The sequence below is a fragment of a genome, unplaced genomic scaffold (assembly GCF_019419815.1).
Source record: "Pyrus x bretschneideri cultivar Hongxiangsu unplaced genomic scaffold, Pyrus_bretschneideri_v1 Contig105, whole genome shotgun sequence".
In the NCBI taxonomy this organism is placed as follows: Eukaryota; Viridiplantae; Streptophyta; class Magnoliopsida; order Rosales; family Rosaceae; genus Pyrus; species Pyrus x bretschneideri.
In genome coordinates this window covers 620,347-639,972 of record NW_025999397.1, presented here as the reverse complement: position 1 = coordinate 639,972, position 19,626 = coordinate 620,347, and the positions used below count along the sequence as shown (strand labels likewise).

The 19,626-nt window shown below is 38.6% G+C and overlaps 1 protein-coding gene across 1 annotated transcript; it reads right to left on the bottom strand.

Moving 5' to 3' along the window:
- Positions 1-10,661: 10,661 nt before the first annotated feature.
- LOC103954101 (auxilin-related protein 2) lies at positions 10,662-18,758 on the bottom strand. The gene is made up of 8 exons (XM_048571349.1): positions 18,086-18,758; positions 15,191-16,889; positions 14,993-15,113; positions 14,788-14,888; positions 14,216-14,281; positions 13,313-13,402; positions 12,506-12,682; positions 10,662-11,174 (listed from the first exon to the last, which is right to left on the bottom strand). Exons 1-8 carry the CDS (start codon positions 18,724-18,726, stop codon positions 11,136-11,138), a joined length of 2,934 nt encoding a protein of 977 aa, XP_048427306.1. The 5' UTR covers positions 18,727-18,758; the 3' UTR covers positions 10,662-11,135.
- Positions 18,759-19,626: the final 868 nt, after the last annotated feature.

Genomic DNA, 19,626 nt, shown 5'->3' with positions numbered 1-19,626 from the left:
TAAGGTTTAACTTCCAGTAGACTCGCTCCACGAGACCCTTCTTCCCCGTTTAACTTCCTAAAATGACATATTAGGAAAATACCTAGCTTTTATGAGTTGCACCCAAAGATCGTTTGGCTCATAATCTGCTAGCACTGTTTTGCAAAGAAACCAAAGTTAAATTCCGTCAAATTCCTAAAGCTGAGCCCTCCCTCGCATTTTGGCTTGCCCAACTTACCCCAATTAACCCAATGGATTTTTCTTTCGTTTCCCCTTTCACCCCCACCAAACTCTCCCAAGAAAGGAGTTAAGCTCAATGGTAAACAAAGATGGAGAATTTAAAAACATTCATTGGGTAAATCGAAAGCGCGTGGGTCACCACTGTTATGAGCGCTTTGTTGGAAATGTGCCCTAAACTCAATCATGTGATGATACTTTACGGACATGTCACATGTTTAACTACACTAGTTTAATGGAAGGGCAAAGATTATTGTTTAAAGTCGTTCATTAAATGTTATACACTTAAACAATAAGTCCAATGAATATGGCATTGACAATCCGTTAAGATTAGTACTGTTGGAAATGTGCCCTAAAACCAATCATATGATGATACTTTATGGACATTTCACATGTTAAACTAATCTAGTTTAATATTAAGGGTAAACATTATTGTTTGAGCCGTCTTATATAAATGTTATATGCTTAAACGATAAGTCCAAGGAATATGTGATTGGAAGAATGCGATCTAAAGAAGTTAGATTCATGAGACCATTCTTTCGTTGACACATCCTAAACGTTCCTGATCATAGGATTGTCAATTGGGCATTGACAGTCCGTTAAGATCAGTACGTGCTATGTCTTCTCTCAAGGAGAGTGATTAGTCTCGAGTCATTGGTGTGTGTGACATCAAGACAAGTACGTAGGTGCTCAATAGAGAATGAGTTCACTGAACACGATCAACGAAGAGTTCTCATATTCATGTCACATGAGAACTCATGGTTGGGATAATGCAAATTAGTCTTTTGACCTGAGGCATCACAGTTGTCTTGTGGTTAGGTCCTTAATCTTTGATTATGTCAAAGTCACTCCATCAGGAGGGTGTCCAAGGCATCGTTGGGGTTAAGCCACTTAGCCATGGAGGCAAGTGAATGCGCAACAAGGGATCTCTAACCTTCAAACTGTTTGAGGGAGAATACTCTATGATATGATTAAGAATCTTTGGCCAAAGTATGAATGAGATTTAGGAATGTGTTCCAAATCACATTCAAGGTAATCATATAAGCACAAGACTCACATTGGATAGTAGACATGAATAAACTATCAAACCAAAGCACAAGACTCACATTGGATAGTAGACATGAATAAACTATCAAACCAAACAATGTGGTCAAGAGTATTGTATTAGAGAAAGACCGTATTGCATTTGTAATCCTAAAACTGAATAGGTTCTCCACCTCTTCTGATTAGCTTGGGTAACCATGACATGCTGCTAGGCGTCAACCATGGTTTGTGGAAGCCCTAAAAGTGTATTATCACTAACGGGAGAATTGAAAGTAAGTTTCAATTCACAATCGATTAGAAAGAGTTTTAATCGCCCACTGCCTCGCTAAAAGGAACCTAATGGATCGTTCACCGAGTAAGGTAGAGTTTGAAGAAACAACGGAGATGAGTAAGAATAATTAAATGGTTTAATTATTTATCTAAGGCTAGGATTAATTAATATGTTAATTAATCAAACGAATAAGTTTGTTAAAGACCTCGGGTTAGTTTTGGGCCGCATGGCCCAATGGGATTTGAATGTCAAGCCCATTAACTCAAGTTGTATGACAACTTGAATAAACAAAGGGCTTGAAAGCCCAATAAACCCTATAGGCTTGCCATGTTAGAAGAATAGGGCTTTTGGTCCATTAGGTCACTTATTTGAAGGGACTATATAAAGGACTTTATAGCCTAAAATTTACATATGGTAATTTTTGGGGAAAGGATGAGAACACAAGCTCTCCTTTCTCTCTAAAATTTAGGCCACCTTGGAGGGATCATCTAGCAATCAAACTCCTCCAAGGTCACTCATTTCTTCTTCATTATGCCTTGGTGATGAATCATTAGAGGTTCTCAATTTTGGGAACTTTGGAGAAACTTTTTCATCCATCCAAATCCATGGATCTAAGATGCAAGGAATGAAGGCCCTCTCTTTGGGTGATTAGCCTTTGCTTATGCAAAGAGGAATCTACAAAGGTATTGATTTCTCAACTCACTTTGTTTTGAGTTGAGTCTTGGTTCACCTATCTACTAGGCTTTGAATTTCATGGGTAAATGTTTTGTTTTAAGTGCATACAAGCATGATTCCGCCTTTAATTGTTAATTGCATGCTATTGATGTTGCTTAAATGAACATGTTTTTCACAAATCTTCCTTCAAGTACATGCTATGTCTTCTTTTGGGGAAAGTGACTGGTCTCAAGTCATTGGTGTGATTGACACCAAGACAAGTATATAGGCGCTCAATAGAGAATGAGTCCACTAAACGCAATCAACGAGGAGTTCTCATACTTATGTCATATGAGAGCTCATAGTTAGGATAATGCAAAGTAGGCCTTTGACCTAAGACATCACATTTGTCTTGTGGTCAGGCCTTTAGTCTTTGACTGTGTTAAAGACTGTCCACGACATAGTTGGGGCCAAACTACTTAATCATGGGGACATGTGAATGTGCAACAAGGGATATCTAACCTTCAAACCGTTGAGGGAGAATATTGTATGATATGATTAAGAATCTTTGGTGAGAGTATGAATGAGATTTAGGAAGTCATTCTAAATCACATTCAAGGTAATCATATAAGTAAGAGAATTGCATTATATAGTAGACATGAGTAAACTATCAAACCAAACAATGTGATCAAGAGTGTTGTATTGTAGAAAGACCGTATTGCATTTGTAATCCCAAATCGAATATGTTCCCTAACCTCTTCAGACTAGCTTGGGTAGTCATGACATACTGCTAGGTGTCACTTATGACTTGTGGAAGCCCTGATGATATATAATCACTAAAGAGAGAATTGAAAGTAAGTTTGAATTCACAATCGACTTAGAAAGAGTTCTAATCGCCTACTGCCTCGCTAATAGGAACCTAATGGATCGTAAACCATGTAAGGTAATGATTAAAGAATTTAAGGAAGATGAGTAAGAACAATTAAATAATTTAATTGTATATGGAAATGATTAATTAATAAGTTAATTAAACATACGAAAGGTTCGTAACGGGCTTTAAGTTAGTTTTTGATTTAGGGACCCAAAATGGTTTAGGTCCATTTGCCCCATTGTGTTTAAGTTGTATGACAACTAAAACAAAATGGGCAATTGACCCACTAAACAAAGGGAGGCCAGCTTTGCACAGAGAGGGAGTGATCTTGGACTTATTACAAGTTTGCCACGCAAATGAAGGAAGGTAAAAGCAACTTTATAGCCTTCCTCAATCCTTCCTTGGCGTCAAAACTTAGAGGCCTCCTCTTTTTATGGCTTTTGGAGAATCCATTCCTCCATCCAAATCCAAGAAGATATGGAATGAAGATGTAAAGTTCCTCCATCCATAACCATTGAGCCAAGGAGCAAAGAAGAAAAATGAAAGAAAGCCCTCACATGGGTGATTAACCTTTGCTAAGCAAAGAGGTGCTTCAAAGGTATAATGTTTCTCAACTCACTTTGTTTGGATTTGAGTCTTGGTTCACCACCACTACTAGGCTTTGAATTTCATGGTTTAAGTTTTGTTTTAAAGTGCATACAAACATGCTTCCACCATTTAATTGTTAAATGCTTGCAATATGTTGATTAATGAACTTAGTTTCTCAAATATTTTCCTTCACAATTCATTACTAGCTTGTGACAGAAGGCCTTTCTTCCGTCTTTGAACTTTTCTCAGCAGTCTCTCTTTAACATAAGCCAAGGCATGGTGGTTTGATCTTTCCCATATTGTAGGCATACCAAGGAAATTCCAGGATTAAAGATTAGAAATCCCTTGTTACGCAATCACCGTCCTCCAAGGTTAAGTAGCTTAACCCCAATTATGCCGTGGACACCCTCTAATGGAGTGCCTTTGACATAGTCAAAGATCAAGGACCTAACCACAAGACAGCTATGATGCCTCAAGTTGAAGGACCACTTTGCATTATCCCAACCATGAGTTCTCATGTAAAATGAGTACGAGAACTCCTTGTTGATCGCGTTCAGTGGATTCATTCTTTATTGAGCACCTACACACTTGTCTTGGTGTCAATCACATCAATGCCTCAAGACCAGTCACTCTTCCGAAGAGAAGACATAGCATGTACTGATCTTAATGGATTGTCAATGCCCAATTGGCAATCCTATGATCAGGAACGTTTAGGATATGTGTACAAAAAGATAATGGTCTCATGAATCTAACTTCTTTAGATCACATTCTCCTAATTATAGATTCCTTGGACTTATCTTGTAAACATATAATATTTAATGAGATGGATTTAAACAATAATCCTTGCCCTTATATTAAACTAGTTTAGTTTAACATGTGAAATGTTAGTTAAAGCACCATCTTATGATTCCCTTTAAGGCATATTTCCGACAAGTATACTGACTTGAACACAACCATCAACAACATCCTCCTTAGCACCTAGGACAAGCCTTTACTTAAGCGGTGCCCCTCCTAGAATATTTGGCCAAAAAAAGGCTAAACAAGTACGATTCTTTCTACCAATGTAACGGTCATACCACTCGAAGCTGCCATACGTTAAGAGACCATATCAAGGAGCTCCTCGATCAAAGGTGTAGGGGGATTTTTTTTGTCAAAGGCTTTGATGGGCATGTGTAATAAAGGGACGAGCTAAAGCCTTCACTTCCCGTATTTTTGAGTTAGCGAGGATTAGGCTCAAAGCATTCCAAAGGAAAAGCAAGTCATGAGGAATGCTGTGTTGTTCTTTCAGCAACTCCTAAGTGTTTGGTCTAGTGTTATGTTGAGTGTTTCTGGCGCTGATGAGGTGTCACCTGTAGTAGTTGAAGTTCTTCCAGCAGTTGTTGAAATGGTTCTCACACCTGTTGAGGTGCTTCCTGCAGTTGTCGAGGTGTTTCCTAGGGCAGTTGTAGTTTTTCCCGTGGCTGTTAAAACTCTTCTAATGATTGTTTGAATTCTTCCCGTAAGTTGTCAAATGTTTCCGACACTAATGAAGTGCTTCTCGTGGTAGTCGAATGTTTCCGACATTGATGAAGTGTTTCCCATAGTAGTCAAATGTTTCCTACGCTGATTTTGGTGGCTTTGAGAAGTATTTGTTAAACTAATAAATACTGGAAGTTAGAACAATTAGGCTTGACATGAGAGCTTGAGATGTGGGAGCTAAAGACCCACAAGTTTAACAAATAAGATGGCATGATTCATTTTGGTGTAGGTAGGCTAAGGTTTAGGAGAAGGATTTGTAAAAGCTTTTGGATGCGATTGAACTTCTAATCATGGTGGCTGGTTGAGGTTTCTAAGTTAGAAGATGAATGGTAAAAGGGGAAAGATTAAAGGTAGAGTCTATGGCTTGTTGGAAGGCTTGCAACAGTCAAGAAGAGTTTTTGCAATAGGAAGAAGGATTCCTTACAGCAAAGAGAGGGGTTTCCTGCAGCAAGATTAAGATGTCATTCTCTAGGTATGAGGCTAAAAGAACTTGTTGGAGAAGATTTGATCTGTGGATTTGGTATTTTTGCACTACGTGAAGGAAAATATTGGAGGAAGGAGAGGGGAAACTTAGGGCTAAACTTGTGGCTGGTGCAAGAAGCTTGGAGTGGGCAAGAGAGATTTCCAGCAACTGGGAGAAGAGGTTCTTCTCCTATTCTTGCAACTAAGCGTGGTGTGTCTCCCCTGCTTGCAATTGAACTTGCTATCTCCCCTCTTTTTTTATGTTTGCTTCCAACTTATAATAAGTGATGGTTATCCCTAATTTTTGTTGAATAAAGGGGTGTGCCAAAAAAATTCTACGATAAGGCGCCAAAAACAGCTTATTCCCAGCATATAAAGTGGTGTGAAGGTCAAATATGCTACATATATTTTTGCCAAGAAATCCTCAAGAATTTTCCTCTTACGGTGAAAGCCAAGGATTCTAGTGCATGGAGTGGTTCACTTTGGTGAAGAAAAAGGTTGAAATACTCTGGTGCAAGATGTTTCTTGGGAAGATAAGTTGTTGCGGAGTTAGGCTAATGACAATGCATTGCTAAAATAATGTGTAGGAAATTATCTCATTTGTTTACCCAGCATGGGATCACTCTAATTTAAGCTTGGACTTTGGCACTCCCAAGTAGGCCCAAGTCTCCAATATTGAAGAGTTTTCCATGGGCCTTGTGGATCTCTATAACCTTGCACACCTCGACCCCTCAAGCAAGCCCCATTAAACCACGTCTTAGGTCCATGTGAGCAAGGTAGGTGTTGGGTTTAAAGATTGTGCTTGGCGTGGCGTGATATGTTTCCTTGTTTGCCGTTGCATGATAATTAAATAAAACCTTGCCTAATTACTAATACATATAATATAAATAGGATTAGCATCAAATTGCATGACGATATAGAACGTTTGGTCCTTCAATCCTCTTAGGCCTTGCGTGAAAATTTTGGACCCTAACATTAGGCCGCTTAATTATTCAGGCCATGCAAGGACAATGAAATGGGTTGAATAATCAACCAAGCCTAAAACTCCAAAAGCATATGCATGGACTCAGCTTCTTTTCGTCACTGTCTTTGTAGTTGTAGATTTCCAGCATTTAATTTTGTTATTGTTTGCTTAACGGTCTCACTTGGACATAACTTCCTAACCACTTGCATGTTCTTCAAATGATTTATGTCATGTATTTGGACTTGTGTGGTTTCGTTTAGTAACCTTGATATTTTCTTGTAGGCATGACACTCTAGCATAAGTTGGTTGAACTTTCACGCTATAACAATTTTATTTCCTATGTTCTTGATCATCATAAAGTCATTAGCATGTCAAGATTGGGTTATAGCATTGTAGATTTGGCCACAAGAGAACTTTGGGCTACAATGATCGAAGTTTGATCATAAGGGAAGCTTGCATCAATATTGTAAATATTTGCTTGAATTTCTTAGGCAAATCACAAATAGAATTGCTAATGTGATTGCTGGCGGAAATGGTTTTCACATGACATTGTTGCTGGAAATGGTGTTCATAAAAAGTTGTTGGAAATGGTGTTTTTTGGATATGAAGGCACGATGTTGTTTAGCATGTAAAATGTAGCGAAAACAGTTGGATAGGGAAACAACTAAATATAGGTGAGGAAACTGTGGTTATAGTAAACAATCAAAATGGTGTTTGGTAACTAACTTAAATTGAAAAGATATATGGTGTGGGCATAGTTATTTTTGTGTGGGGTTTCTTGAGTCAATTGCAATGCTTGAATTTCTTGAATTGCTTGGGGTTGACAATGCTTAATGCTTGCTAGATATGTTGAAATATTGACATGCTAAGAATTCTTGGATCAACATGTTGCGTGGCTCAAAGTACTTAGATCTCTTGCTCGAACCATTTGGTGCCGGAAACACCATTTTGTTTTTTGCATCTCAAAGGAATTTTAGTTGCATGGTTAACAACTTGGTACACATTCTTGATTCACGTGATTAGCATGATCTTGTTATCGGTACTACATTTTTGATTAATTTGTTTAGCCATGTTAAGCGTGGGTTTCTACGCGTATTGCATTGAGAGGCTTGCTTGTTTTCTTCTTTCCGACAGTAAATATGTATGTTTGTAGTGTAGTTATTTAATAATCAACCCTCAATATATAGCTTGGGCTTAGTGCTCGAGTTATTCAACAATTTAATAAAACGCATGGAAATCTTAATGTTCATGGAAAGTTAACTTGTGTAGTGAGCAGTTCGTAAGAGTGCACTAGATTACATACTAAGTGGCATGCTACGCACTGAGTGAAAACTCTTCGCATGCTAAGCATTAAGTGAAAATTCTTCTTTGCTTTCGATATTCCATATACACTCATGCAAATTCTTGAAAGTTCCATCAACCTAATCCTTGTCATTAAATTTGTTAATGATATGCCATATGCAATACCAATGAAAGGTAGTTGGTAGTTTGCTACTAATCGCCTTTATTATGGCTCCATCTCTTAATTATGAGTTTGGGCTACTCACTCGACATAGCTTTGAGGAATTCTTTTAACAACCGCTCAAATCTCTGTCTTTTCATTTTTTTAGGAATGCACAACCCATTGACCATGGTTATTAACTCCTAACAAAGAAGCAAACATCATCTCATACACATTGGTTTTGAACAAGGTGCCAAACACAATCACATCACCAAAATGGCTATAACCACGTCGTGACTTAGCATCCGCCCAAAAGAAATTGCCAAGTTTTCCACCTTCATCAATCTGCATCTTGAAATAGAATGAATCGTTTTTCTCTTTCTCATCCTCAAAATGTTCTTTGAGCATTTCTGCATCATGCCCGATTAGTTGAGCTCGCAATTATTGTTTGACATTACATATCCTTAAGGGTGCAACCAATGATTCCAATTCATCCACTTTGCACCTCCAATAAACCCATTTGTTTACTTATGGAAGTATCTACCTGCACTCATTGTTTAATTATCGCCTTCTTTGCCTCTAAAACTCAATGATGGGATCTAAACAAGTGTGAGGCACTGGCCATAATGTGGTTGTGTCCTTCATTCAAAACTGTTACAACAATCTTTTCACAACCAATTCCTTTATATAGCATAAGTTTTGCCTTGCAATCACTTCTAGCATCTCTCCTCCTACCTTTCTGATTGGGTTTCAGATTAGCATCCACCCTCTTTTTGCATGTTTGCAACAAGCAAATTCTTTCCTCACCAACAATCACCATCACTGGACTTTTTACCACTACGCTCCCGAATCCCAAACCCAACTACAAGTGCATAATTATTCTGAAAAATACCCTTCATCCAACAAATCAAACTCCATTTTTAACTTATCATCTACCATTAGTATCACAAATTCAACCATCCCTGCACCAAATTGATCTCTTGCATCTACTTCCTCTCTTTCCTCCATAATTTTTTCTATTTCTAGCTCATCACCCATCGAACTACAATTCAATAACTACCTGCTACAAATCTACACAACTATAGCACAACTTATCACAGCCAAGCATAAGTTTATATATGTAAAATCGAATTTCAAGATTTCAACCAAGTCTAGTGGTAACCATGTAGCATTAATGTTCAAATCCAAGAATTATAAATATCTTACACACATACCCAAATTTGATTTGTAGAACCAAAATGGAACAGAAATGGATTAATTGACGGCACAAAACTGACCTTCACAATTTGGGTTTCTTCAAAGGTTATTGATGAGTCACCCTTGTCAACTCCAATCCATGCAAAGCTTCAACCCACATGAAATCGAGCACCCTTCACCAGCTCCCTCTCTGTGTATTAGTGTAGGAGAATCCACATAGGATTCTAATAGGCTAGGTTCTGTAAATCCCTGTGGGCCTAGAATACTCGCACTCCAAGTCACTTGACTTGGCTCTCCTATGTTCTCCGTGAACTTCGTTTTCCGCACACCCACATTTTTGTATTGTGATAATCTCAGTACTAGTTATATGGTTGCCAATTCGGTTTTTCATGTTCGGACGAAGCATATTGAACTGGACTATCACTTTGTTCGTGAAATGGTGAAACTCGATACTCACAAAGTTCAATTTATACCTTTTATTGATCAACCAGCAGATGTTCTCACCAAAGGCCTCTCCAAACCTCGCTTCACTCTTCTTCGGTCCAAACTTGTTGCTCTAAGACCACCAAGTTTGAGGGGGATTGTTAGTGTAGGAGAATCCACATAGGATTCTAATAGGCTAGGTTTTGTATATCCTTATGGACCTAGGAATACTTGTACTGTGTGTGTGTGTATATATATATATATATGTACCTTTGTGAGATCAATGAAATCAATATAGTTATAATTCTATACTATGCCTCTCTTTCCCCCACAAATACAACCCTCAGCCTCCTTTTCTCTTTGACAAAAACACACCTAGTGAACCAAAAAATAGTAAGGTATAGGATTACCGGGTCACAATTGAAACAAAGCTTCAATCCACTTAAAATTGACTCCTCACACCAATAGCTCTCTTTGTGCCTCTCTTTCCCTCTTGGACATGTGAATAAACCCTCAGCTTTCATCCTCTCTCTCACAAAAACATACCCAGTGAACAAAAAAAAAGGTATGAATTACACCGGATCTCAACAACCCGGTTCTACATGTGAGCTTGTGAACTCATAATTGTTGGATTCCTGTCCACACTCAGGGTGCACACGTTATAAACGCCCTATAACATTTGACTTTTGGACTGAGTAATCATTTTTCCTAGAACTTTTTACTGGTAGTGAGTAGGAAGAAACTCAAGACGGAGTTCTTCCTCTTTAGCAACCCAAACACGCACAAAACCAATTATGCCTTCACTGGCAATGGAAAGCAACGCATGTCAAATTTTTGTCAAATAAATTCCCAATGGAAGGCAAGTTTTACTGCTTGAGCATTTCCGAATCGTCTGTTAATACCAAAAGAAAGCTATTTCGAAAGAAAAATAATAATAAAAAAAAAATAAAAGAAAAGGCAAATACAAAGCAGATTGAATTCATCAAACTCAGAGCAAAATCATACATTCACATATGAAAGGTTTTGTTGTCATTGCAAATAATGGTATATTTATATATATTCAACAGAATGTGCTATATCACAAACAAATACAAAAATAATAAGGGCAAAATCTGCCCACACCCACCTAAAATATCAAGTGAACCACTGAATAAAGATTGAGTGCAATACCACAATATGGTATTGTACATCACCCAGCCTTTCGCATTTTTCAGAAACCATTCTTTCGAAAACCCTATAACCCCTCAATGCCCTACACAAACAATTACAAGAGAAGAAGGGGAATAAAGAAAACGGAAATACATGAGAATTCCGAGCAGGCACCTTGGCGGCCAACAGAAGCCTCTCGATAAGATTCAATCAAAATTCCACCATCACCAATGCATAGTCTTTCTTCTAGAGAAGAAGCTGATATCCTTCTTCCCATGTGACAAATGATTTGGTTGCCAAATGACGTAACTCAAAGCAGAAGAGTCACTTAAGGGTTTCAAAAAAGCTCCTCCGAATTGAACTTGTTCCAAGCTTCCTACATTGTGCCATAATTCAAGGACCGCAATTTCAGAAGCTTGTACAATAGTACTAGTGCCACAGCAAAATAGGCTTGTATAACAATACACATGATCAAATAATCTAATTGGACATCAAACCAACAGTAATGGGAGAATGACGAACAGTTTTTCAACAAACAATTTCTTCTATAAAAGTGGTCCTTTATGTTTTGGAAACCCATCAGTTTGGTCCTTCGCATAAAGGACCCATCAGTTTGGTCATCAAAATTGTCCTTGCCGTCTACTTCCGTTAAAAACTCATTAGTGTGCTGATGTGCCATTTGTGTGGGACCCACGAAACAAATTATGTGATGCCATATGGATTAAATACATAAAAATAAATAAATTTTTAAAAATAGGATAGAATTTTAGAAAATACCTAGAAATTTTGAAAACCAAAAAAGATTTAAATGAAGAGAATGGGGTCGGTTGGGGAACGGGGAAATCTGGGTGGGTAGGGGAGGGGGCGATGGCAGGAGAACTGGAGAGGGAAAGTGAGAAAGAAGTTTGGGTCAGTCTGGCCGATTCTAATGCCTTCTAATAGTGAAGCCTTTCTCAATACATGGGGTATATTGCTTGCGGAAGGGGGTGGGGTGAAATCTGGGCCAGGAATGGTGTGATTGGTGGTTTGAAGAGAGGGAGAGTGGTGGGTTCCTTTTTTAACTTTTCTATAAAAAAAAAATTAAAAAAATTAAAAATTAAAAAATTAAAAATTAAAAATAAAAACAAACAAACCTTAAAGATTTCTGTGTATACATATACATAAGACAAGTGTTTCTCAAGCAAAAGAAAAATCATGGATACCAAACTAATTAGCAGAAAACTATAGATGGTCTCTTTCTCGTATGCTAGATTGCTAGTATGCCCCGGTGTTAATTTACAAAAGATTCAAAACATGTGCAGTCTTTTAGTTTTATCAACAGAAGAACGAATCAATAGACCATGGAACTGTGATGAATGAGGGACGGATGTCTCCATCAAGTTCTTCGCTGCAGAAGCACAACTTTTTAATTTCTTTTTAAATTTTTACCGTACTTTTTTTTTTTTTAAATTATTATTTTGGTTTAATCTATGTCTTAATTTGTTTTGTGGGCCCAACACAAATGCACATCAGTACTCTGACACACGTTTTAACTGAAGTAGAAGGCATGTACAATTTTTATGACCAGAGCAATAGATGGACCAAACTGATCAGTTGGAAGCATAAAGGACCAATCTGATGAGTTGCCAAAACATAAAGGACCATTTGTGATCAGACCAAAAAAAAAAAAGAAAAAAAAGGACCATGATAAAAACCCGAACATTATACCTTAAGGAGGTCGAACACCTTCTCGGCTATATACTTCTGTTGAAGATTAGCACCCTTTTGTTGTACCTTATCGGGATGAATGCATAAAGTTGCCTTCCTATATACTTTCTTAACTGAAGCGGCGGTAATCATATCCGTTAAAGAAACTGGCTGCCAACCACACTCAGGCCACAGCACCTGACGATCAGTCAACAATTCAGGTCAGTGTAAGCAGCACAAGTATTACAAACTGTGGAACCATTCAATATTCAAAGTATATCCAACACTATCAAGTACTTTTACAACAATTAATAAAAAACAGGTTTTATATTTGCTCATCAATATGGGACTAAAATTGACTATTAAACAAAAGAAACAACTTGAACTGATTTGGCATTCCACCAAACATCCCTTCCCAACTGCCAGTAGAAAATCTGCAGTCTGACCACCGCCATATGCAGACAAGAACACCAACCAACAGAAAAACATCTAACGAGGTTTCCCACAAATCTCCATCTAGTTTACTTTGGAGATAAGGCTGTCCAAACCAAAAAAACAGCCTTAAAATGGGATCTAGCATGACACTAAATGTTTTCCAATGCAAGCACGTGCCAAGGACCCTTTTCAACACTCTCTAGTAAAAATTCACCAATAATTTTAGCCATCGATTAACCTACAACCCTCCTCATAAGTCATAACCAACCACAGAAACCAGTGGTCCGTAAAGAAAGGCTCCACAACTCCAAACCCCCATCCATGCACTTTAAACCTCAATACATTTAAAACAAAAAAGAATATCATAATGTGGAGCACAATATTTCAACATACATATTGCATTGTTGAAAGTAGAGCACGCAAGTTCCCCTCTTTCCCTACAGCCCAACGCTTGATCTCAACATCTAGTGATTCGGCAATCCTCTGAAGACATGTACAAGGATAAACAATCAGCGACAACTCCATAAACGTCATGTGAGTTTCAGTACGGCTCAGAAGCTAAGGCATGAAGAGAAATAAACAACATGCAAATAAAAGCAAACATATTCATATATACAAAAATTGATGACAAGCCAAAATACTATGCCAACTCACGAATTATAAAATCACACTTACAAGTGATATCACTAGCATCCTAGGCAATATTAATCACAGATGTAACTTTGTGGCACACAAAATTAGTAGGCAAGAAATTGAGTTCTATATTTAAAAATGAAAACAAGTAACTTTACATTCACGTCTTATGAATCAATGCCAACATATTTACATCTTTGGTTGATAAACTTACACACACATATAAACATATGTACACAAATCGCATGTGAATATTGTTCTTTATATAAGACACTAATAGTCTGTATGCATGTGCATGTAGGAGGAGTGAGTTGGTTTTACTGGAGATATAGTTGAGAATGAGGTCGAACTTCTATGCCAGAGAAATCTGAATTTGATTTCAAACACACCAGAACAGAACTTTTATGTTATATTCTTTTTAGTCATTGTTTTTGGGTCATTCAACTCAGTATCAGTAACTAGAAGACAGGACAGAGCCTAGCACAACCTTAGATTGGATCAACTCTAGGTCAATGACAACATGCCTTAAACCCACCTTAAACCCATATTGCACGTACACCATAGTCTATACATCCAATTAGACAAAAAGATGCAACACATAGAACACATTGGAAGAAAAATGCAACACATAGAACACATTGGAAGAATGGAAGATAGATTTACATGTCTCTCAGCTTGTTCTCTTTGGGCTTGAAGGTCCCTCTCATTCTTTTCAGCAAGTGCTTTCAACTGAAAATCAAAGACAACAATCAGAGCTTCTCAGAAATGATAATAAAGTTAAACATAGCACAAACAAGTGTGTGCATTATATAAATTCGTTCAAATCTGGGGAACATACAGTGATTTCACAATCCAAACCATCAAGCTATTACGTCTTCCCTCAAAGATCATCCTTTCAAAATATCACTCAATATCCAAAATGGTTGATATTTTAGTGTTTCTTGAAAATACCATGTTCGTCTATTTTCTTCGCTACAATTGGATGTCTTAATTATTTCCATTGTGTCTTAAGTTTTTGCAGGGATGATCTTTGAATATTGACTTAAGAAAATAGATTGTTTGAATCATTGAAATAAAATTCGGACTGGGTTCCACAAGGTGTCCTTCAAATAGGGTTATTTGGGAAATCCCTCAATATAAGGGGACTGGAGGAACATGTATCTTTTCCAACTTTATTCACGGGAACAAAATATAAATATATAAATATATGTAAATCTAACGAAGAAACCACATACCGTACGCTCCTGGGTCCTTTGGTGTCGTTCCAACCTGGCTCGTCGCCTTTCTTCAGTCTCTCCTTCAACATCCTGGAACTCTCCTCCAGAAGATGGAGCAGCTTTTCACCAAAATTAGTAAAGTTCAGCAGAAGCAAGATTTTACAATGAAACACAACAGTATTTACAATCAAATAACTGAACTGAACTACAAGTTTCAAACTACCTCCAAAAATTGCTGAAAGATCATCAACAATATTTGTAGTTGAATTTGCTTTCCTTATGTTCGAGGATGCAGTGCTCGATGCCTTTGGCACTTCAGGCTCTTGCCTATTCTGAAATGGATCCTAAAAATATACAACCACCTAGTCAAAACATGATTTTCAAATGCTAATGAAAAAGAATTTTACAATATTGTCCTTACCGATGAGTTAGCCCTAGGTCGTGGTGCACTGCTAGCTCGCCCCATGTTGAAAAAGTGCTCAAGATCATTGTCACTCCTTTGCTGGTTTGCCCTTGCTGCAGCAGCAGCTCTTTCTCGAGCCTCCGCAGCAGCCCTTTCTCGAGCCTCTGCAGCAGCCCTTTCTACCGCAGCACGTTCAGCTCTTGTTCGTGCTTCAGCTCCAGCCCTAGCTGCAGCAGCTCTCTCTCTTGCTTCCCTCTCCTTTACTTCTGCATTTGCTCTTTCTCTGGCTTCTGCAGCAGCCTTTTCTGCTCTTTCCTTTGCCTCTGCTGCAGCTCTTTCTCGAGCTTCACTTTGAGCTCTCTGAACAGCAGCCCTTTCAGCACGTTCTCTAGCTTCAGCAGTTGCCTTGTCTACAGCTGCTCTCTCTGCTTTAGCCCTTTCAGCTTTCATGCGAGCTTCAGTAGCTGCTCTCTCTCGTGCTTCCCTAGTAGCCCTTTCCACAGCTTGTCTGGCCTTGTCCCTTTCCAACTCCATTTCCCTGGTTCTCTCCCTTTCCTTTTCAAGTCTCCTTTGTTCTCTCTCTTTCTCTTCCCACACCCTCTCAATTTCCTTCTCTTTCTCCGCTCTACTTTGTTCCATATTTTCCTCTTCACCTTCCCTCTGCAGCCGTTCACTGTCAAACCTCTCCAGGTTTTCTTGCAAAGCTTTTTCATCCTTTTCCAGCTGTGCTTCTTTACTTCTAGCAGCCCTTGTACTTCCTCTCTCTCTCACTTCCTTCGCATGTCTGAATTTAGCCTCAGCTCTATCCATAGCCTCTTTCATGGCAGCAGCAACTGAATTCATCTCCAATTCTTCACCAGCAAGACCATTTGCATGTTCAGAAAAGTTATTCTGGTTCTTACCCCTGGCAAAATCTTCAAGTTCATCAATTGTAGAGGCACTCGAGCCTCTCGCTGCAGCAGGAGCTGACTTCGGAGCTTGAAAGAACTGTGTAGAAGATTCACTAGCCTTCCTTCTCGCATTTGTGGAAGCAGGGGAACCCATTCTTGCCTTTGAAAGCTGCACTGGTCTTGGAGGAGGAGGTCTTGACGGTGGTGGAGCACTAGTGGGCTGAGTCATTAGAGGGATCTCCGATACAGTAAGCCATATATTATCAGATGAATCCATGTTTTCTTCAGATCTTGGAGACCTATCCACTTGTACATTTACTTCCTTAGGACTAGGATTTACATAGGAAGGTGGAGACATCGTTTGACCAGATGATTTCTGAGAATCACTTGAGACTGAAGGCATGTCAAACAGGGTCTGATGAGAATCCCAATGATCTTCAATAGGAACCTTCTTCTGAGACAGGTTATCTGGACTTCTCACAGAAGGCTTCTCAGTTGATTCTTTACCAGTTGAAGCTCTGCTGTTATTTACGCTTGTATCTGCCTTTAAATTGCCACTATCATTTCCCCTGTTATTTCTCCCTGAAGAAAATGCTGGGACTGACTGTCCAAGGCCATCAAAGGGATCGATATCATCAAATGCTCGCCCATTATTAACAGATGGACTATCAACCTTCGAGCTTCCTGATTTGGAAAGTCTGCTTATTTCTTCCAAGGGGTCACCATACTGCCCTGATACTACAAAAGGATCTTCCATCACCTTGGAGTTTGTTTTAGACACGTTATTGGCAGCCGTTTCAGGGGGCCAATTGGCCTCTGACGTTGACCTGATACATGAAAAGACAGTACAGATGCATAAATGGAACAAGATTCTGACTTGAAATGAACATGAACTTATTGTCGCATTTACACAGGAAGCAATGCAACTTAAAGATGTTGATAAATTTACAAATAAATCACGACACTGTAAGTAAAAAATGAAAGTACATCAATTTAACGGCATACACCTCACATTTTCATGCTAGTATAAGTTCAGGCTTGGCCCAAACTTTTAAGTTTAATTTTTTTTTTAATTTAACTGAATGTTTATCAGTGCTTATCCCTGTGAAATAATATATGCGTAAGCACAATACTATATGAATCAATTCACATATATACGGAAATCTTGTCTTTCCAGATTAATTGATGAGGTTGATTATTGTTTGAAGAAATGGTCACAATCCTGAAAGAAAAAAGTATAACCAGTCAAATTCACAATCAACTAAGGCTTCTCCTTATCTCTCGTTTGAAATAACTATACCTACTTTTCTAGTGAAGCAAAGGGGATTATGCATCATTACCCTTCATAGTACAATATGACACTGAATTTGAAGAAATAGGATTGCACTTTCATCTATATGGTTTCTTTTCCTCCTAATACCTCTGAGTTTAGTGCCTTATTTTTCACTCCACGCAGTTCAGGGTAGTCACAACAGAACATTGCAGAATCAAAATCTGAAATCTCAGCTTATGTCAAACATTGTTGGAGGGTAAGAAACCTGACTAGGAAATACCCAGTGAATTACACAATTTTCCTTTTGAAAGTACAAAATTAGCATCAGACCATACATGATCTTTCAATTTCCATGTCTGCATTTCAACCAATCCAATGTCAACCATCAAAAGTGAAGCATCACTTGGTGCATCACTATCAATCCTCAGGACTTGGGAATAAATGCCAATTCAAGACAAAATGCAGAGAAAGCCATATTAGTATAAACTTTCAAACTCAACGTGCAAGTTGACCCTAATGTGGGTAATGCAAATCGATCCAAATTATTCATCATACAATTTTCTGTGCTTAACCAGTTTTCGGCTACATATCCAATAGAAGATTTACCATAATTTTCGACAACGCATAATTCGTCTCATACAATTGATCTAATTTGAGCTACTTGTGCTTGATCAAACAAGAAAATAACATGTTCTCTAAACACAAAAGCAGAACCCATGAATATGCATTAATGTTGGCTAATACCAATACCTTTCCCTCGGGGAAATACCACCTCCAAACCCAGGTAGCAAATCATCGAAACCAGGCACGCCCTTCTCCGTTTTAACCGATCCTCTGGACCCTGAGCTTTTCGATTGGGGCTCGGCCTTCCCAAACCCACCAAGAAGATCATCAAACCCACTACTTCTACTACTTCCTTTGGACGGTGGGGACGTCACAGACGAGAAAACGTCCTCGTACTTAACTTTCGCAGCCGTGCTCTTCAGCCCCGGAACGCCATCGAAAATGTCGTCATCGTAAACAGGTTTATCATAAACGGGCCCCGGATTCGACGACTTTGGAACCGAATCAGCAGGCCCGCCAAACATTGAATCGAAGTTGAAAGCCGCGTCGTCGCCGCGGCTCTCCAATTTGCCGGGATACCGTGCCGACCCGCCAAAGATATCGCCAAAGTCTTGACCTTTCGAGGGTCCGAATATCGAATCGCGATCGTCGACGACTGACCCACTAAAGGAATTGGTGGCGCGAGCTGATTGGGAGGTCCCAGTAGATCTGAGATCAAAATTTGAGGACTTTGAAGAAGAATTAGCAGAAGAAGCAGACATTGGGGCCGATTTGCCAGAGGACTTGAAGCCGTAATCGGAAGCCAAGAGACCCTCGAAGTCGTTCATGGCGATTGGGATTTCTGGGTATCCCTCTCTCTCCTTCCTCCTCGTGTTATTGGTTTTTGGCTGTACAAAACCGAATGGAAGGATCTCTGAATTCTCTCAAAGGGTAGATGTGGAATTATGTGAAAAGTTAAAGGAGGATCATGTTGCAGAAGAGGAAGGGGGGTGTTGGGAGATCTTGAGGGGAGAGAGAGAGAGAGAGAGAGAGAGATCAGGTGAGGGAGGAGGGTAGAACAGGAATCTGACCTCCTTTTTATTTATTTATTTTTTTTTTTTTTAAAAAAAGTTTAGAATTCTTTTGAATTCTTTTTCTTTGTTTATTTGAATTTTTCTTTTTTCTCTTAGTTTCTTCTTGTCCTTCTTCCTTCATCTAGATGATAAAAATGATGTAAGGTCACTTCGAACCGAATAGCTCTATTCATAATTATAGTACTATAAAAAATTATTTTTTAATGAATAAAATTAGATCATATTCTTTGAGTAGATTAAACATAGCTCCCTCAACAATTAATTAGTTTTAAATTATTCTTTAAAATTTATTGGTTGATTTAACTTGGCTTGGTTGTAAACTCATTCCAAAAAAACCTTTTGGGTTTGATAAATGTGCGACCATGATTTTCCAGGATCATGATAAGGCTAATTTGAATACAGTTACCTCAAAAGTCTGGTCATGGACTTACCAGCTCTGAACGGAGCTGTATCAAACGGAGTAGTGGTGTCACCATCACTCACTTTGGGGCTTTAGGCAGAGTCCTAGCAACTCCGTTGGATGACCATGCTTGTTCCGCATGACACATGATATGGTCCTAATATAGACACAATCAGATTCTAAAAAGTCGTAGAATACCTATAATCTGGAAATTGGCGTGTAACGTAAGTAATCACAACTCCTAAAAAGATGGA